Consider the following 21,272-nt stretch of genomic DNA (forward strand, 5'->3'; position numbering starts at 1 on the left):
CTCACCTTGGGCATCAGCTTTTTCTGGGGTGTGTGTGTGTGTGTGTGTGTGTGTGTGTGTGTCTTTCTGATGTTCATGTTTTTCATTTGGAGCGGTGGCTACTGCCACATGTATTTAACACTGATAGAAACTGTTTAGTATCTTACTTCTCTGTTTAAAAAATTGTGCAGAGAAAGTCCCAGCGTGAGCAGGCATGTGTCTCCATCTCCAGCACAATGAGAGCTGTGCATGGAAAGCAACATCGAATTACAGGTGTGCTAAAATCATTTCCTCTCTAATGTAGATCTCTTTGCACACAAGGATTTTTAAAGCCCATGCATGAGGAGGCTTTGGCCCCCCTATTCCCTACTGGGCTCTGAGGCCTAGGTCACCAGGCCTTGGCCAGGTGGGTGGACAGAGGGGGCGGCCCCAGGTTCCCTTGGCTGTTCTGGGGCCCCAGGGAGCCCCCAGGCCTGCTGTGCTTCCTCCAGGGCAGATGGTAGCAGAGTCCTGCCCTTGAAGATGAGGTCCCGACCTCCCACTGAATGTGTGTGTCAGCGGGATTCTTTTCTTCTTTTTATTGCTTTCGAGACATATGCTGACTTGGTCAAAATCGCTTCTGCAAGATGTGACTGATGATGTATGAAATGAAAACTCCTTACCCAGAGCCGGGGGCCAGTGAGCGAGTGTGTGGACACTCAGCCAGGGCTGGCCAGACACAATAACACCCCTTAGATTTCCAGGCCATCTTTCATCCCATGTGGAGCAGACTGGGGAGATCGGGTTACGGGCCCAGGAGCCCCGAGCTGGGTGCCCCGGCTTGGGGGAACCTCAACTGGGGGTGGGTGGTTGGGGGCTGTCTGCTGGGGAAATGAGATAGGCCCCAGGGAAGTTCCTGGGCCCTGGATGGCATGGGAGAAGCGGCTGGGGGACAATGAGAGGATCGGAATGCACGAATTATCCTTTCATCTCTGCTCCGCTCTCCCCTTCTGCCCTGTTCTCTCGGCTCATCCTCTCGGCGTGTCCTCACCCCTGCTCTGGATCTGCTCCTAGTCAGGATACATTTGCTTTCAGTGCTTGGCCAAAAAGCAGACCCTCCTGAAAAGTTGTGTTGTTATTTTTAAGCTTAGGAGGCTTTCCTGTTAACATAGTTTCCTTTTCATCCAGATGGTAACTAACATCTATCAAATGCTTTCTCTGTGCCCCAGCCACCTTGTGAAGTCAGCTACATGAATTGAATTAACTTCTGAATCCTCCCAGTAACCCTAGAAGACAGGCGGTCTTAGACCTCCCCCCTTATACAGATGGGGGGACTAAGGCACAGAGATGGCAAATCCCTGGTATGGGGCTGCAAGTGGCAGGGTGGAGTTGTGAAACCAGACTTCCAGCTCCCCTACCCAAGACTTTCTCCAAACAATCCTGGTGGCCTTTGCTGGTGGCCTCGGCTTTCAAACTGGCATCTCATGTACTCCTAGTCAGATATTCTCGTTTGCGTGGTGTGCATTCATTCATTCATTCATTCATTGAGCAATCCAGCAGGCATTCACTGGGGGCCTGGAGCAGTTTTAAGGACTCCTTTAAGGGAGGAAGCAGGAAAGATAAAGAGCCACCTCCCACTACTCCCAGCATGGATCACTGGAAATAGCTAAATAGGAGGTGGGGGGAATTCAGAGGAAATCTGGTCTTTTCTGGGTCTCAGGAACGAAAAGCACATTGTCTCTGTCTTGGATGAGAAAAGATGGCATCCAGAGCAAGGGCGGGGTGAGGACTGTGTGAGATGTCATAGCCTGGGGCCTGCACACTCAGCCCTAGGTTCACCATTGCTGCTGCTAAGTCGCTTCAGTTGTGTCCGACTCTGTGTGACCCCATAGACGGTAGCCCACCAGGCTCCCCCGTCCCTGGGATTCTCCAGGCAAGAACACGGGAGTGGGTTGCCATTTCCTTCTCCAATGCATGAAAGTGAAAAGTGAAAGTGAAGTCGCTCAGTGGTGTCCGACTTTCAGCGACCCCATGGACTACAGCCTACCAGGCTCCTCAATCCATGGGATTTTCCAGGCAAGAGTACTGGAGTGGGGTGCCATTGCTTTCTCCGAGGTCCACCATTACCCTTTAGGTAATGGTGATGCCTACTGCTATTCATTCAACAGATACTTACTGGGCACTTGCTGTGTGCCAGGCTCAGTGGAATTGTCGCTGTTGTTGTTCAGAAGCTAAGTCATATCTAACTCTGTGACCCCATGGACTGCTGCACACCAGGATTCCCTGTCCTTCACTGTCTCCTGGAGTTTGCTCAGATTGATGTCCATTGAATGGGTGACGCTATCTAACCATCTCTGCCTCCCTCTTCTCCTCCTGCCTTCAGTCTTTCCCAGCAGCAGGGTCTTTTCCAATAAGTTGGCCCTTCGCATCAGGTGGCCAAAGAATCAGAGCTTTGGCTTCAGCATCTGTCCTTCCAATGAATATTCAGGACTGATTTCCTTTAGGATTGACTTGTTGGATCTCCTTGCGGTCCAAAAGACTCTCAAGAGTCTTCTCCAGCACCACAGTTCAAAAGCACCAATTCTTCAGTGCTCAGCCTTTTTTATGGTCAAACTCTCACATCCGTACATGACTACTGGAAAAACCACAGCTTTGACTAGATGGACTTTTGTCGACCCAGTGATGTATCTGCTTTTTAATATGCTGTCTAGGTTTGTCACAGCTTTCAAGGGGCAAGCATCTTTTAATTTAATGGCTGCAGTCACTGTCTGCAGAGATTTTGGAGTTCAAGAAAGTAAAATCTGTCACTGCTTCCACTTTTCCCCCATCTATTTGCCTTGCTTCAGGGCCGTAGGGCCTTTCCCTGGTGGACAGAGTAGATGCTGACCAAACAGTTGTTTTCAGATTTAAACTCTTGGCACCAAGACCTGGGGTCCCCACCCCTTGCCTCACTTGCTTGTTAAAATCCCCCACCCCTAAAAGATTTGTCAGCAGATTTAAAAGCAGAGAGAGCTGCTGCAAAGGAGTAGTATTTCAGCTTTTAGAAGAAAACAACCTCCTCTATCTCAGCTGGCATTGGAGGTGGCACAGCTGCTGCAGTGTCTTTGTCCCTGGAAGGCCAGCTCCAAGTTAAGCAGGGGGGACAGGCAGCCCTGGGAAGACAGAGCCTGCTGGCCTCTCCCCTCTCTGTAGGGCCTGTGCTGCGCTTCCTGCTCCTTCTCCCTGGGAAAGCCCTCTCTTTCTCATCTTTCCAGGACTCAGGTCAAAGGCATCTCCCTCGGGAGATCCCCTTCCCACCTCCCTCCACCTCTCCCTACTTGTTCACTCTATCACAGGCCACTGTGAGCTGGGCCACACATGCTCCAGGTGGACACTGGACCAGCCAGTGCTGCTCCAGCTGTATCAGCTGGTCCCTGTGTTGTTTCTCACCCTCCACTGTGCCCATCTAGGGCACTCCCCCAGACCCTCCCACATGCCCTGTGGGAGCATGCTGTGCCCTGCCTGAGAGAATCCATGGCCCAGCACTGCTTCCTCTCCCACCCCCAAGCCACATGTAAGGTTCCTGCTTTGTCTCCCCTGGCCTGGAAAGTGGTGGAGGCTACTGTGTGAGCTCGCTCTCTGCTGTCCCCTCCAGCCCAGCACTGTGCTGGCACTGGGATGGGCCTCATAACTTACAAGGCCCAGCGTGAAGTGAAATCAGGGCCTCTTTGTTCAGGTATCATGAAGAGCTGCAATATGGCAACGGGAGAGCTTTAAGCCAAGTGTGAGACTCTTCCTACCAGGTCACATGCCCACGAAGCCCACCCTGCCTGACCCCCAGGAAGTACTCAACAAACCTTTGTTGAAAAAACAAGTCGATGGACAAATGCAGGTGGAGGGGTTTTCACAGCACCTTACTGACAGGGCAGAGGCACAGCCCTGGGCCAGGGGGCCCGGGACCTATTCCATCTCACAGCCTGTGGCCTGCGTAACAAGGCCAGGATGCCCCTTGAATGGCTAGGACCTGCAGCCTTGTGTTTCTCTTCTACTTACCAGGATTCTGGCTTGCCTACCTCCACCCATGCGGCCCCTCACACTGCCATCTTGTCCAAAAGCCCTCAAAGGGGGCTGCATGGCAGAACCACCTCTTCTTCAGAAAACTCAGAAGATCAGGTTCCTTTTGATCAGCCATGGAGCTTTCTGCCTCTCCGAAGTGAGACTTAGCCAGACGCCTCCCCTCAAAGGAAAACATTGTCCCCAAACTCAGCCTTTTACCTTTCATCCCAGACTCCCTGTGGTCATCCTTCACCTAGCCCATCACCTAGGAACCACTGATTCGTGGGTTTGCCCTGGTCACTCAGATGGTAAAGAATCTGACTGCAATGAGGGAGACCCAGGTTCGATCCCTGGGTTGGGAAGATCCCCTGGAGAAGGGAATGGCTACCCACTCCAGTATTCTTGCCTGGAGAATCCCATGGACAGAGAAGCCTGGTGGGTTACAGTCCATGGGGTCACAAAGATTCCAACACGACTCATCGACTGACATACTCCTTGTGGCAGGAAAGGAAGGAGATAAGATTGAATTTGACCCATGGTGCTGCCGTTCTGGGTCAAGTATGATTTTGCTCCTGGTTTTACAGGTGAAGAAACTGAGGCTCCAAAGAGCAGCAGTTCACTCAAGGTCCCACCACAGTTCTGAGTTGTGTGGGGTGCCAGTGTGCCATGCTCAGTGTGAGCTGGGCCCCAAGTGGGCAACTCAGTGTCAATCTGTGGAATGAATGAATGAGGGGAGAGAAGAAAGAAGGCCAGGAGCATGTGACAAGGTCTATGGCACAGAGGCGAACTGCATGCAAGGCCAGCGGGCCAGCTATCTAGTCTCAGAGGTGGGGAGGAATTCTCTAGCCCACAAAATTTCAATCACTCAACAATCATGATTGTGTAGTAACAGTGGCTTCCAGGCCATGGATTCAAGGGCATCTGAGAGAGCACGGGCCTGGGCCCCCAGGGAGCTCCCTGGCTAGTGGGGAGACAGGACAATAAAAACAGGACAAATAACTTAAAACAGTCATTCCAGACAGGGGAGGGAGGAGGAGTTAAAGAAAACAGGTGTGTGGGGAGGAGGGAAAAGAACCTTATCTGTGCTGGTCTGGGAGGAAGTGGCACCTGAGTGGCACCTGGAGGTGGAGGGCTGGCCAGATGGCTGGGGTGGGGTCAGAGACAAGTAAGGAAGAGGGTTCAGGCAGAAAGACTGGCAAGTACAAAGGCAAACTGGCAACAAGTTCAGGGAGGGATCAGCGTGTCTGGAGTAAATGCAAGGGGCAAGGGGTAAGAGGGGTGAAGTGCTCGAGTGCCACCTCCTCCAGGAAGCCTTCCTTATCCCCGAGCTTCCTCCGATCTTCTCCAGCGTGTTTCACCGCAGCGCGAATCCCACGGGTCCCGTTCAGCCTCCTACCCTGTCCGGACGGCGAGTCCGGAGAAGGCAGGGGCGGCTCGGATTCCCCTCTCCGCATCCCCGCGGCGTCCAGCCGGGCGCTGGGCACCCAGCGCGCGCTCAGTAAATATTTGTAGAGCGCACTAGAAGGAATGAATGAACCCATTGGGCGCCGCTGGGGGGAGGGCGGGGCCGAGGGCAGGTGGGAGGCCGCGGGCGCGGGAGGGGCCCTTGGAAGGCCGTCCTCCTCCCCCTCCTCCTCCTCCTCCCAGGCCCCAGCGCGTACCACTCTAAGGCTCCTGAGGCGGCCTCTCGTGCGATCAAGGGCGCGCGGGGCTGGGTGAGCGACCTGAGGCCCCTGCTCTGAGGGCCGGAGTTCGGAAGAGGGTGGGTCCCTGCCGCTCGAGAGCAAGAGCGGGAGAGGAGCCAGAGGAAGAAGCGCCCGCACGCCAGCCGCCTCGCCGCCTCCCCGGCACTCGCTCTCCCGGCTCCTGGGTTTGCTGGCTGCTCCTCCCACCCGCGCCCGCCTCCTTGCTCGCTCTCTCGCTCGCTAGAGCCGGCTTTCCAGCCCCGTGGTGCGCCCGGGCGAGTGCGGGGCGAGGGGCCCCGGGGCCAGCGCCGAGCCGGGGGCGGGGGTCCAGGCAGAGCGCAGCGGGTCGGGGAGGGGCCATGTCCGGCGCGGGCGCAGCGGGACCCAACTGCAGCAAGTGACCGAGCGGCGTGGACGGCCGCCTGCCCCCCTCTGCCACCTGGGGCGGCGCGGGGCCCCGGAGCCGGGTGCCCGGAGCCCGGGTCGCGCGTAGAGCCGGCGCGATGCACATGCGCTCGCTGCGCGCCGCGGCGCCGCACAGCTTCGTGGCGCTCTGGGCGCCGCTGTTCCTGCTGCGCTCCGCCCTGGCCGACTTCAGCCTGGACAACGAGGTGCACTCGAGCTTCATCCATCGGCGCCTCCGCAGTCAGGAGCGCCGAGAGATGCAGCGCGAAATCCTCTCCATCTTGGGCTTGCCCCATCGCCCGCGCCCCCACCTCCAGGGCAAGCACAACTCGGCGCCCATGTTCATGCTGGACCTGTACAATGCCATGGCGGTGGAGGAGGGCGGCGGGCCCGACGGCCAGGGCTTTTCCTATCCCTACAAGGCCGTCTTCAGTACCCAAGGCCCCCCTCTGGCCAGCCTGCAAGATAGCCACTTCCTCACCGACGCCGACATGGTCATGAGCTTCGTCAACCTTGGTGAGTGGAGGCGGGAGGGAGGGGGTGCGCCTCTGGGTCAGGAGTCGCTTTGGGACAGGGAGGGAGCCGCTTCTTAACATCCAGCCCGCCCATCTCTCCACTCTTGGTCTTTAGCAAAACTGCAGCGCTTGGCCAAGGGTCTCCCACCCCCCTGCCTTAGTGGACCCCTAGCCGCGCGCGCCGCAGGTAGGGCGAGCCGGGCTCATCTGACCTGTGGGAGTTTGGGGGGAGTAAGGACCGGTCTGAAGCCCTCTCTGGGTTAAATCGGTGGCCGCATCTCTGGGGCAGGAGGCGCCGGGCGGGCCGCGGCTCAGTTCAAAGCGCGGGGCTCGGTCATGTGAGCTGTGCCCGGCCGGCTCGGCCCGCGCTACCTGGATTTAAAGGGCCCTGCTCCGCGAAGCTGCCTTCCCGCCCTTTCTGAGCCCCTCTCTGCTCTGCCCGGCCCTGGCATCGCGGGCGTTGCCTCCTATCCCGGCCCTGGCTAGCCCTACCTGTCTCCTCCCGGTGCGCCCGCCATAGCGTGCAGCGCGCCCCGGGCGCCTCGGGGGCCCCGTTCCTGGCCGCTGGGCTCCCCCCTCGCTCTCAGCTCTCCTGGCTGGAGCTGGGGAAGAAACATGGCCATTGCGAGCTTTCTATTTTAAATATTTAATGATAGGTCCCGGACCGGCAGAATCTGTTTTCAGCGTTTATCGCGTGTGGGGCGCAAACCATGGCTTTCGGCTAATGGGTGGCGAGGGATCTCCCAGCAGACGCCGCCGGGGTAGGCTAGGGGACCCGGCTTCTGACCAGAGCCCCGACGACCCCGGGGACCTCGAGGCTGGCGCTGCGGCGGGGGCGCGGTGCTCCCCTTCCATCTGTGCGCGCACACTCACCAGGCTTGCTCAAACTAACCCCCGACTGCGCGCTGTAGGGCTGATGATCAAATATTTGGTTTCTGAGATAACACGCCCCGATAGCGCTGTTTCCTGAGCCGCTTTCATTCTACATGTGTAACTTGCTGCGAAAATACGTACGAAGTCAAGACAGCAAACTCACGCCCACCGGCGCTGTGTCAACAGGGAAATAATGGTCCTAAAGCCCCTCTCGGGGGCACCCGGGGCGTGGATGGAGGGCGGCGGGAAGCGCGGATCAACCTTAGCGCTTCTTGCACCAGATAAGGTCCCTGGAGTTCCCCGGACGCCATTGTCTGTCCTTAATAATAGCCCCAAATCAAATAGCGAAACGAGTTTCAACGAGAGCAAGGGGTGGGAGGTTTGGACGCCAAAATGACTTAAAGAAAGTGTAAATTATACTAGGCAGCTTGTTAGAATGAGGCAACCCCGTATGTCCTGATTTAGAACAGTCTCCAAGATGTATGAGGTGGAAAAAAGCAAGGTGCAGATCAGTGAGGTTACATACATGCGGTGTATCATCCTTTCCCACTGAAAGACACCATGGACTGGAAATAGATTTCACTGGGGGCCGGGGTGGGGGTGTGCGGCAGGGCAGAACGGGGTTGGGGCCTTAGAGATTGGGAGTTAAGGTCAGATTTTTTCATTGTCTGCACTTCTGTCTGTGTGATTTTTTCCCCCCTCAACGTGTATTTGTGACCTATACCAGAAACTAAAGAAACCCCCCAAATATGTACATATAAATACATCAGTTAAAGCAGAGTTCTGAAGCCAGGGGTTAACCAGGGCCCTTTCTCAGGCTGGGGATTTATGGTATCTTTCTGTTCTGTTGGGTACCAGCGACTCTCGGTGAAGGCAGCAGGTCCCGGTGGTGGCCTTCAGAGCCTGGCTGAGGTCATTCGAAAGGTATTTGTAAGCCCTGGCTTCTGTGGAGGGCTCTGCAAACCCAGTGCTTTGGAAAGGACCCTACGACTTACAGACCAGCAGCCTGGCCAGACCCGGGCTCCCCATATGCCAGAAAAGGACCAGGTTGCCAGCTGGGCACCTCTGGGAAACTTGAGGCAGGGCTGTTTGCTCCCCCATGGCAGGGGGGAGCAAGCTGGAACTTGTTTGGGAAGGCCACAGCTGGGTGGTTTTCCTTCTCTGGCTGTACACACACCTTTCAACCCGTTAGCCACATTTCTTTCATCTTGAAAGGACAAAGACCGGCTTGTCTGAGCCTCTTAATCAGTCGGGCTGGCTTTGGGCTTTGTGGGACAGTCCTGACTTTCTCAGGTCTTACTTTCTGGAACATCACTCCAAATTAGATGGCAGAGTGGCTTTTAACAGAGTGCCCTGACCTTGTTTTCTTTCTTTGTCGGCCCCTAAAACTCAAGGTAATTAGTTGGGTGAAGACCTGGACCGCAGTTGGGCAAGACGCTTCCTGTAGATGTTTCTATGGTTGCCCTTTAATTTCTGCTTTGCAGCAGTATGGGAACTAACCTCCGATCTCTTCTGTTCTGTGAGGGTTCTGAGATTTTGCTCAGGAGGGGCTGGGGGTAGCAGTGGGGTTGGAGGGAGGCATGTAGGAGACTTGCTTGGAGGCTGAGAGAAAACACACGGTTTTTCCTTGGATTGCAGTTCATATTGACCTGTAACATACAAAGTTTTCTAAAGAAGTGTGTTTAGTCTCACACTTTACCTAAAAGTGAGAAAATGTCATTTATTCATATGCAGCTACCTCTTGTTATCATGCAGGGACCCAAGGGGTCTATTGGGGATTGTCAACAGAGACCTTGAAGGCAGACTGACCTCTGCCACCCGATCCTTGCCCCAAAGCCCCTCCTTCTTCCACCACCCTCTTCTCCATCACTGCATACCCCTGCTGTCCTGCAGTGCTTGGGGGACTTCAGCCTGAATTCTGAAGGCTTTTGCAGACCTGGTACATTTCTTCTTCCCTCTGCCTGCAGCCAGACTGGTTTTTGTTCCTGCAAGTCATTCTCCTCAGAATTCAAGCTTTTTGCCAGGCTGGAGTGGGATCTAAACTAGAGCGGGAACTAGAGGAGGATTTATGACAAAACCAGGTGCTGAGAATGAGGACCTCAGACCGCACCTTGTGACAAAGACCAGCCTGTACAGTAAAGCCCGTGTAACGCTAGCTGAACTGCCAGACGGAGACTCGCATCTTCCCAGCCTGGGCCTCTTAAGTTCAATGGCGAGATTTGTAAACTGGTTTGGATTAACAAGCCCCCAACTCCTCTGTGTAGACTTAATTTTGGAATTCAAAACAGGCTACCCTCTCTTAAATTGTCCCCAGGCAATGTGAATTCTGCAAACTGAATCCGGCTATAGCTGCCCCCCACCCTCTGTCTTTGGAGAAATTCAGCAGTTCTTTCTGGAATCTTCTAAAGAAACCCGTGGCACTGGGGGTGTGCGGTACACGTCTGTCTCTGGTCCAGGTTATGAAGGAACCAAATTTGTTTCATTTTCGAAGTTAAGGTTAAAAAAAAAAAAAGGAAGTTGGAAACCTGTCCTTATTGGGCTCAGGGTCTAGAAGTGGCTTTTGTTAATGTAGCCGAGGCACAGGGAGGAGGCACAGGGAGAAGGCTGTTCCGTTTTACTTTTATTTTATACCATCTGGTGATCCTTTTTGTTGACAAGTGTTTGGCATTAAGATCTCTCCTTTTGCCCCTTCAGAACAGGCCCTACCACTGTAGAGTATTAGAAAAAGATTCAGTTACAGTTTAAAAATTTCCTTCAGGGAGTGCTTGCCGAGGGAGCACGGGCTGCAGGCACTCGCAGCTGTAACCTGGCTTGTGTTAAAATTTGGAAAGGGCTGTCCCGCATTCCAGCGCTCAAGCGCCGGCCTTCACTGGTGAGCAGCCAGAGGTTAATATAGATGTCACCCAGCCTTCCCTCCTTCTCTCTTTCTTTCTCTCTTTTCTGCAGAGCGCCTTCACTATAGGAGCGCACCAACAGCTGTGTTTTCAGTAACCCTTTCAACATCACTTCTTTTAAACCTCATTTTCCTGCTTATATAAATCAAAGATCTTCTCCCCCACCCTCCTCCCAAGGATATATGTGACCCAGATTTGAACTTTTTGGATCGTCTTTGTAGTTCCCTTCTGGAATCAGAGCAGGTTAAGGCCAAGCCCTGGATGCCAGCTCTCATGGCTGTTTGTGGTTTTGATTCCAGAGTGGTTGATTCCAGAGTTGTCACTCGGTTGCAGGGTGGCCCTTGAAGGGGGTGAGAGAGGAGACCTGGAGAAGCAGAGAGGGGTTCTCTGCGTGCACAGAGAGAGGAAACAGCTTCTGAGATGCAGCTCCTGTGAGCTCTGGGTCGGGGCCTTCCATCGCGTCGCTGCCTGTCAAGCCTCTGCCGAGATAAACACAGCTGGCCTGCGATCCCTTGACCACCAGCGTGCCTACGATGTGAGCAAATATCACATGTCTGCTGAACTTGGAGAGAGTGATGGCTTCATTCCAGGGAGAGCCTCATCTAAACTGATTGATCACCCGTATCGCTTTAATATCATCCCCCCCTCCATTGGGTAAGGTCATATTTGGCCCATTGTGAGAATCAGAGTGTCCTAACACTCTCCCCGTCTCCACCCTTCCCCAGCCTGCCTGTCCATTTAACCAGCTGGAGATTTTGAATGGAGAGCCCTTTGGACCAGGCGCTGACCCCGTTCATTTTTTGGTGACCACCTCTTCAGACCTTGCTGGGGGCTGTCGGCATGGCTGGTTTGTAGCCAGGGATGCTGGAGTGCTTTGCTTTAATTCGCTCTGGCAGTGTCACCGGGGTTAGGGCACAGGCAGGGATGTGTGGGACCTGTCATGTTATTGTCAGAAGGAATGTGAGGATTAGCCTTTAAAACGTGGCGGTGGGAGAACACTGCAGCTGTGTACACTTATTATAGAAGATTTAAGTCCCACTGGTAAAATCAATATATTGAATTGCTTGACCCTCTGCTTTTAATTAGTTTCAATCAAATACGCCGGTGTCATTTTGCCTCCTCTCGCCTTCCTGGGGTGAGGAAATGCCAATATTTACATAGAAACTGTTAATTTGTGGTGCAAAGGAGAATGCATTTAGCTTTGCACACCCAGATTGCTCCGACAATGTGAAGGATACCAGATCGGCGTGGAGGTGAGCGGCGATGTCACCTGGGTGAGGCACCGGCCACATCAGGGAGGTTTGCTGCCTGGCTCCAGGGTGTGCTTGCAGGTGCCTGGACCCGCAAGCGCAGTGTGTGAAGGTGCAAGTCTTTCAAGAAACTAGCCGAGGCTGACTCTGCAAGCCAGACATGCCGCGATTCACCCCTGCCCCCGTCATCTAAAATCTTTTCTCTGCCTTCCTGGTTGTTTTGAGTCTGTTCTCCCAGCCTGCTGGGTCCTTTGTACCGGGCAGCTCAAGGCACAGTACTTTATTTATTCCAGAGCTTCAGAGGCTTTTCTTTCCAATTCCTGAAACAGTTTATAGAGGAAAGGGGGGTGCTTTCGCGGCAAATGATCCCATGTACAACCACAGCTATTATGTGAACCGTTCGGTATTAGTTGTGTGTTCAGCTGCAGTTGAATTCTGAGTTTTGCAGCAAATGGCATTTGACAAATATTATTTGACAAAAAAATGTGACTCGATATTTCTTAATGTGGAACAGATACTTCCCAGTTAACCTTCTGTGGGGAAAAGTTGCCCAAATCTGACATGAAATGGCAGTGTGGATGAATACCAGGGCTGCCTCTGTGTTTTACCCACCCTCTCCAAAGTGGAGTGTTTATGATTTGGGGGGATATTAGCAGTGCATGAAGCTTGACACTTACTTATGTGAAACTCCGAGTAGCATGTGCGATGCTGTCCTTTCAACATTTGTGTCGGGAGGCATTGCTGGGAGCCGAGAAAAGCCTTAGCTGATCCGAGTGGAGTGGATTGAATTAATGACAACTCTGAGAGCACCAGTTTTAGGGTAATTGCTTTATTGTTTTGGAGCCAGGGTGCTTATAATCTGGTTCCTGTACAAACATGTTTAACGTGTGTTAATGCATTTGCAAACCAGAGCCTCTCAGCACAACCCTGCTTTTCATTAATTGATGTCGGTAGCATGGTACAGTATTTCAAAGAGCTGGCCAAGTATAAACTGTGTTTCCAATTTCCTTCCTTTCCTGTGTTTGGAATGCCAATGTTAATTTGTTCCCATGCAGGAGCAGGGGCTGCCAACTGCGGCTTTCTATAAAGGGCTTCACGGTGAAGGCTTCCAGCCCTCACTGATGCTTGGGGCTGCCTGGCCAAGTTTCCTGACACTTTGCAGCTAATTCTGGGTGATATATGGGGTGGGGGGTTGGGGGGCTTCACTGCCGTGTAGCGGAAGTTCCTGGTGACAGCAGAGGGTGTGACTTGGCGAGAGAGAACAGCACGGCATCCACACTGATTCTCTTTAGACACAGCTTACACCCCTGTGTCTGTTTCCACTATGGTTGCATTTTAGCTGTGTGACCTTGAGCAAGTTACTTAATGTCTCTGAGTTTGTTTCTTCATTTTAGAAAGCTGGATAGGCATCTCCTCCTCCACAGACCCTCATAAAGACAAAATCAAATCTCGTGTGGGTAGAGTCTGGTACACAGTAGGTGCACAATAGATGGTGAACCTTGTTTCTGTTTTGGTGGCCAGATCACCATTCACGTTGGTATAATAGTCCAAATTTCAGTTTTTAAGTACTTGATCTTAAAATACCAAGATTAAGCCACCCATGTTGTTTTAGAGATATGAAGGAAATGGCCCTAAAGATGTACATCTTTGTGTACGCCCATATACCCCTCACACATTCATTTTCTTCTTTAGAGATCAGTGAAATTTGAGCACACCAAACTTATCTGAGGATAGGTAGAGTCTAATGCTGGGGCTTCCCAGGCGGCTCAGTGGTAAAGAACCCAACTGCCAATGCAGGAGACCCTGGTTTGATCCCTGGGTTGGAAAGATCCCCGGGAGAAGGAAATGGCAACTCACTCCAGTATTCTTGCCTGTGAAATCCCACGGACAGAGGCACCTGGCAGGCTACAGTCCATGAGGTCACAAAGAGCCGGACATGACTGAGCACACACACAGAGCCTAATGCTGACTTGCTCTCGATTTTAGCATCGATGGCTATTTAAAAATTTTCTTCCTAGGGCACCTGAAACTTGAATGAGGGCTGCACAGGAAGTCTGTACTGTCCTCGCAATTTTCCTGTAAATTGAAAATTATTCCAAAATCAAAACTTTTTTATTTCAAAAACTCACATTACTGACATATTTCTTCCTATCCCTTCCTGGAAGGTGGTCAAAGTACAAATTGTCTCTTCCTTTGAGGGAGTGACAAGCCCAAAGCATTCATTAACAGACCGGCACAACTTCCCCACTTTTTATGGGAGCAGGTGCAAGGCTACCCCCCGCCCCCCATTCCCCCAGCTAGGGCTGGGATAACAAATCCCTGAGTGGATTCAGTGTGTTTGGAAGCCTTTGGAGATCAGTGGATGAAGGAGGTCTCCAGGGCCTGAGACGCAGGGTGGGCTTTCTCACCCAAGTTTTCCCATAAATTCTCTTTAGCTCTTTCTACACTATTTGAAAACTCTTGACTTAGCGAGTATTAAGGTTCCCCACATCTTTGAGGTCACATGTTATTCTTTCACTTCTTTATCTCCCCGGAGTAGCTTTCAAGTTTCAATCTTCTGTTGTCTGGCTTAATTAAATTTGGCTGTGAATAAAAACTTGCAGTGTTTCCAAAATTTCGGACTTGCACGTTTTTAAACATTGAAGTTAGGCCTGTACCATCTTGTAATGCCAGCCTCCCTCCTGCTTTCATGTAGTCTGGAAAAAAAAAAGAACCCAAGCACTTAGCATGGCCGTCCACCTAGAATGGTCCCTGCACTTGTCTGCCCAGTGGTTTAACCACGCACTCAAAGGCAGGCAGGTTGTTCTGTAGTTTTGATGACTTGTGTTCTGGCCTTCAATAAAGGACTCTCCTCTTGACTGCTTTCTCAGGCATTCTTCCTAGGCTACTCTTGCCCTGCCCTGCAGAATTCTCATGGCACAGAAAGTGTTCAGACATTGGCAGTTTGTGTGCATGAAAGACGTAGAGCTAGTATTCTAAGGCAGTATCTTCTGAGTGTGTGTGTGTGTGTGTTTATATTTATTTATTTGGCTGCGCTGGGTCTTAGTGCAGCATGTGGGATCTAATTCCCTGACCAGGGATCAAACCCGGGCCTCCTGCATTGCGAGTGCAGAGTCTTAGCCATTGGACCACCAGGAAAGTCCCCCTGAGTGTTTTTTAATACTGAATCCCTACTAATAAGACTTTGAGTACACACCCAAAGTAGAAATAGATCATATAATTACTCCTGTTTTAGGTTTGTACTTTATAAAACAAAGACTAAAAGAGAAATCTAAGTAGGAGGCACTAAAGATAAAAAAATTCAAAATTCTGATGTTCACTAATACACATTTTAATTAATGCATCATCAGTAATTAGTGCAAAGATTGCGAGTTTAATTCATTAGCCAGACAAATGTAATTTTTGCTACCACTAAAATTTTCAACATGATGGAGTTTGGTCTTTCAAAACTTGCAGTTCAGCAGTTTGGAGGCAGCGAGCTAAAGGTCTGGTCCTAAATTTTTATTATTTTGATCCTTCGTCTAGTCAGCATCAAGAGTTCACAAAGAACCCCACAAATCTCGGTAGTTTGAAATCACAGAGCCTTGTTGTTCTCTTGTTACGGGTGCGTTGTGGGTTGGCAGGGTGCTCTGCACATCGGCCAGGAGGGAGGGTGCTCAGGACTCCAGGCTGGTAGAGCTGCCGCCCTCTTGAATGCCACCCTCTTGAATGTCACCAGTTATAGTATCAAAGGGAAAGACAGCATGGCTTGTCCATGGGCTTTTCCTCATTGCAGCCGGAAGCAACATGGGTGCTTCTGCCCACGTTTCATTGGTCAGAGCCTGTCACATGGCCAGACCTGACCCAAAGTGGCAGGAGATGACAGTCCCACCCCAAGCTTGGAAAAAGACAACTGGGAAATGGCACTCATGATGAGCACACTGTTGTAAGCGAAGGTGCTCTCACCAGATGAAATTATGGGAACGGAGCGGTGAACTGTTGGCCGCCTTACTGTAATAAGATCTGTATTTTTCAATCTCATCCACTTAGTTATGCAGAGATATTTTGAATCCCCATCTTCCCTGATGTTCATCAGTTCTTGAAACTTAGTTTAGAGTATGCTATTTCCCGCCCCTTGTCCCACTGGATCCCTCTTCCTTACCCTAAATCCTTGCACCCCATTTTGGAGAACAGTGTTTCTGGAAGTGTCCCAATCACTGAAGTATTCACGTGGTTGGACAAGAATAACCGCTTCTCTCCCTTCCCTTGTAAAATGACTCGCCTCTTTAGGACCTGTCTTTCAGCAAAAGCATGCTTCAGCTGCCCTCGGGTTCACTAGCCAGGGAATCAAGGAGCCTGACACTCATCTTGGCTCAAGAGGTTCTTGCCCTTCTGGCTGGTGTTTGTCCGGGCTGTGCAGGTGACTGCCTTGTCATGAGGTCCGGCTTTTCCTTCAGAGGCACCTCCTTGTCCAGGCAGGGTCTCCAGGCAGGGTCTTGCAAAGCCGAATCTAGAAACTAAATGTCAGAGACTCCTTCATTATCTAAATGCATCGCTGAAATAAATCATAGTGATAACATGGGAGGGTTGAGATCTTTCTGTAGCACTAATGGATTTATAACAGCCTCCCTTATCTGGTTCCACTCTCTCTGGTTCTGCATAGCAAGTTGTATCATTCCCATTCTTGGGAGGAAGAGGCTAAAGGGCCCCGAATTTACAGAGCTAGGAAGTGGTGAGGTTGGCCTTTGAATCCAGCTCTTGCTGAATGTAAACCCATTCACGCTTTCCTCCGGGGGCCCAGTGGAGGTGTGTGAAGGGTGGAGATGGAGCACAAGGGCAGTGGTGATGAGACCACCAGAACAGCCTCTCAGCCCTTGACCTTGACTTTGTGGTTGTGTGCTCTGAAGAGGAAGATAAAGATAAGCAACTCACACCTTCCCCTCCATTCTCCACCCTGCTGTGGAAACTCCCCTCTATTCTGTCTCTGTGCATTAAGAATTATTGACAGGGTCAAGGGCCCTGAGTGCCTATGTACTGGGGTTCCTATGTGCACCCCACACCCCACTGATGGGAAAATTCCAGAGGCAGCTAGGGACTGATATTTTAATAGCAATACCTCAAGACACTGTATGGAAAGGAGGAGTAGTTTTTACCACATGTATGGAAATAAATATTGCATACTGATTGTAATAACATCAAATCACCATCAGTCTAAATGTCCGTGAGTGGGGGACTGGAGAAATAAATTTGTGATAAATTTATTTATACGTGTGTAATGAAACAGAAGGGAAATGCAAGAACTTCTTTTTTTATGTATCAACTTAGACTCAAAACAGAGAGAGAAGGCCAGTTGTATAGGAGGATGTTTAGGGTGTAAGCATTCCTCGTGGTGTCACAATAGACACACACAAGATCACCAGATAATACTATCTTTGGGCAAATACATATATGGTAACATTACAGAAACATGGCCACAGAACTCACACCAGTCACCTTTAGGGAGGCAGGAAAGGGATGGGATTGGGGGGAAGTTTTAAATAAACTTCAACTATTCTGGTTGTTTCTTTTATTTTAATAATAAGACTGGACTCCCCCTGCCAAAACAAAGAAAAGTAATATTGGACTTCCCTGGTGTCCAGTAGTTAAGAATCCACCTGCCAATGCAGGGGACATGGGTTTGATCCCTGGTCTGGGAAGATTCTACATGCTGCAGGGCAACTAAGCCCATGCCCCACAACTACTGAGCCAGCACTCTAGGGCCAGCGTGCCATAACTACTGAGCCCACAAGCCACGACTACGCCTTCACACTGTAGAGCCTGTGCTCGGCAGCCGGAGAAGCCCATACACCTCAGCTAGAGAGTAACCCCTGCTCTCCACAGCTAGAGAAAGACTGTGCCCAGCTGCAAAGACCCAATGTGGCCAAAAATAAGTAAATGAATAATTTTTAGAAGCAATTAAAAAAAATGTTATGAACGGAGAAGGCGATGGCATCCCACTCCAGTACTCTTGCTTGGAAAATCCCATGGATGGAAAAGCCTGGTAGGCTACAGTCCATGGGGTCGCGAAGAGTCGGACACGACTGAGCGATCTCACTTTCACTTTTCGTTTTCATGCATTGGAGAAGGAAATGGCAACTCACTCCAGTGTTCTTGCCTGGAGAATCCCAGGGACGGGGGAGCCTGGTGGGCTACCGTCTGTGGGGTTGCACAGAGACGGATACGACTGAGGTGACTTAGCAGCAGCAGCAAAAAAAATGTTTTTAATAATAAGAAACCATTGGGAAGTGCAGTGTGGTATTCTGGGTTGGATCTTGGAACAGAACAAGGACAATAATGGGAAAACTGATGCAATCTGAAAACTATTAGGAGTCTAGTTAATAGTAATCCATCCGTGTTAAATTCTTAGGTTTGACAAGTGTCCCACAGTTATGGAAGATGTGAATCTTGAGGGAAGCTGATTGAGTATACACGAGAACTTTATACTGTCTTTGCAATTTTTCTATCAATCTAAAGGTTTTCTAAAACAAGAAGTTTACGGGGGGGGGGGTTGGGGGGTGGGATAAAGGAAGCAACCAAGATATTGACTCCTGTTAATTCTTAGTTGTTTGAAGGCAGGAGGAGAAGGGGGCAATAGAGGATAAGATGGTTGGATGGCATCACAGACTCAGTGGACATGAGTTTGAGCAAACTCCTGGAGAAAGTGGAGTTTCGGGGAGGGACAGGGAAGCCTGGTGTGCTGCAGTCCATGGGGCTGCAAAGAGTTGGAGACAGCTTAGCGACTGAAGAGCAAGTGTTAGTTGTGGGTACCTGGATATTTGTCACGTTTTCCTCTGCATTCAGGGCTTCCTTGGCGGTTCAGACGGTAAAGAATCTGCCTGCAATACAGGAGACATGGGTTCGATCCATGGATCAGGAAAATCCCCTGGAGAAGGGGATACTGACAACCCACTCCAGTATTCTTGCCTGGAGAATTCCATGGACAGAGGAGCTTGGCGGGCTACAGTCTATGGTTTTGCAAAGAGTCAGGCACAACTTAGTGACTAAACCACCACCACCCTCTGCATTCTTCTCTGTGATTACATTTCTCCAAGCCCCAGTGAACCAGAAAGCTCTCCCACTAGATATAGAAAAGTCCTCACTGGAAGCTCGGCCCTGAGGTGGCTCTTGGCGGTGTGGACCTAGGGAGCTGTCTTAGAGTGTGCTCAGGATATCATGCCCCGAAGACCAACAACTCATCAATCCACAGAACCATTAACCCAACGGGGCCTCAGCCAGCAAATGAAAGCCCCACGTGGCAGTGTCCTGAGACCTCTAAAACTCTCTCTGCCTCTCTTCGAGAGATGCCCTGTGTAAAGCAGTCCTCTGTTTATAAGCAAGAAAGGGGGTGGGGGGTGGGTCGTATCAGGTCTTTCAATTCTCTTCTTGGTCCTGAACTTTGTGAAATGTGCTCCCCCCGCCCCCGCCCTCCCCCCCGCATCTTCCCCTTCTCAGGTTCCTTTTTCTGACTGACTTGACCTAACATTTGATGAGGGAGAAGCCCTTAGAAATGGCAGTGGGGGCCTCAGAACCCTCCAGGGCTAGTAAATGTTTATAGGGTGGAGGCACTGGTTGGTCATTTCCTTTAGGAGGAAACAATAAATGAAGCTACTTGCCTTATACCTACTTACCCCTGAGCTCTTAATTGTCTTAATATACTGGTGGGGGGATGGGGAAAGGGGATCCAGAAATCTCTGGGTCTCATGGGCCTCAAACACCCTGGGAGCTTGGAAGCAGCCTTTTCAGGTAGCGTTAGAGCTGAGTTTCCAGCCTTGGCACTGCTGACGTTTTCAGCTCACTTTTCTCTGTTGTGGGGGAGGGCATCCTGTGTGCTGTAGTAGAATGTTGAGAAGCATCACTGAGCCCCTGCACGTGAGCTGCCAGAAGTTGTGACAAACAGCATGTTTCCAAACATCTATCAGAGGTGCCTTGCGGGGAATGGCCCCCGATTGAGAACCACTGGTTTAGGCTTGATGTTGTTGTTTTAGTCGCTGAGTCCAACTCTTTTGCGACCCTCTGGACTGTAGCCCACCAGGCTCCTCTGTCCTTGGGATTTCCCAGGTAAAAATACTGGAGTGGGTTGCCATTTCCTCCTCCAGGAGATCTTCCTGATCCAGGGATCAAACCTGTGTCTCCTGCATTGGCACGCGGATTCTTTACCACTGAACCAACCAGGGAAGCCCTGGTTTAGGGTACCTTTTCTCAAAGGACTTCCCTGGTGGCTCAGATGGTAAAGTGTCTGTGTACAATGCGAGAGACCTGGGTTCGAGCCCTGGGTTGGGAAGATCCCCTGGAGAAGGAAATGGCAATCCACTCCAGTACTGTTGCCTGGAAAATCCCATGGACAGAGGAGCCTGGTACGCTACAGTCTATGGGTCGCAAAGAGTTGGACACGACTGAGCGACTTCACTTCCTCAAACTTGGAAATTGACTTGGGAACTTTTGCTTCAAATCCATCTGCCCATAGTGATGAGTTGGGACAAGACTGATGGATCATTTTCCAGTTGAAAGGAAGACAGATTGCAATCAAAACGTGAGCCCTGTCCTGGGATCCCAGCTCTGCCTGGATTTGAAACACCCTGGAGACGAAAAGGGGGTCAGATCTCTAAAGTCTCCTGGGAGCCAAAATATTTTTACAGCACCTTCTGCCCAGTGATACTAAAAAATGATTGAACACACACTTAGAACTGGTCTCTCTTTGTTTCTTTCCCCGAACTTTGCTCCGGAGGAAACAGGGCAAAACTCTGTCTCTTGCAGCTTCCATGGTGGCTCAGATGGGAAAGGAATCTGCCTTACCAGTACGGGAGACCTGGGTTCCATCCCTGGGTTGGGAAGATCCCCTGCAGGAGGGCATGGCAACCCACACCAGTATTCTTGCCTGGAGAGTCCCATGGACAGAGGAGCATGGCAGACTACAGTCCATGGGTTCAGAGAGTCAGGCACGACTGAGCGACTTTCACTATTCACTACTCTCTCTCTTACCTTGCCTCCCTCCAGCAGGTAACTTGCCGGGGGCAAGTGGGTGCTGGGAGCACAGAAGCTGCAGTTTCTATTTCTCAAGGCAGCTCAAAGCTGCAGTAAATAAATTGGGGAAACCCGCTAATTTTTGTGCAAGCTGTGAGCAAAAATGACTTGCTCATTTTTTAAAAAAGAGTGGTAAAAGAAGAATATTCCATGATGTGGAAATGAGATGAAATTCAGCCTCCAGTATTTATAAAGCTTAATTGGGACTCATTTGCGTCCTGTCTGTGGCTGTTTTCATACTCTATCCACGGAGTTGAGTGATTGCTACAGAGATGGCACAGTCTCCAAAGCCTAGAATATTTTTTATCTGGCCCATTACAGAAGTTTACTGACTCCTGCTTTAGGACATCAAGAACCCTCTCCCTGGGGAAAGGTAAATAATACAAAAAGGAAAAACCCTGAGTTTTATCTGCTTCCTTTGTTTTCTGTGGACATCCAGTGACGCACAGATACCCTTTCTTTTCCAGGATGTTGGAGGGGCTCCTCCGAGTTTGAACAAACTCTTGGTTAAACAGATTTGAACACTTTCTGGTATCTCTCATGTGGGGCATGCATGCATACACGCTAAGTCTCTTAAGTCGTGTCCAACTCTTTGCAACCCTGTAGACTGTAGCTTGC

The 21,272-nt window shown here is 50.9% G+C and overlaps 1 protein-coding gene across 1 annotated transcript in view; it reads left to right on the forward strand.

Annotated features, from left to right (window-relative positions):
• Nucleotides 1-5,630: 5,630 nt before the first annotated feature.
• The window catches only part of BMP7 (bone morphogenetic protein 7), an 84,557-nt gene continuing 68,915 nt past the window's right edge, over nucleotides 5,631-21,272 (forward strand). The window contains exon 1 of the mRNA XM_069546832.1: nucleotides 5,631-6,599. Within this exon, the coding sequence (XP_069402933.1) occupies nucleotides 6,182-6,599 (418 nt within the window). The 5' untranslated portion in view covers nucleotides 5,631-6,181. The remainder of the gene's footprint in view (nucleotides 6,600-21,272) is intronic.

Source organism: Ovis canadensis, chromosome 13 (genome assembly GCF_042477335.2).
Source record: "Ovis canadensis isolate MfBH-ARS-UI-01 breed Bighorn chromosome 13, ARS-UI_OviCan_v2, whole genome shotgun sequence".
Classification (NCBI taxonomy): domain Eukaryota; kingdom Metazoa; phylum Chordata; class Mammalia; order Artiodactyla; family Bovidae; genus Ovis; species Ovis canadensis.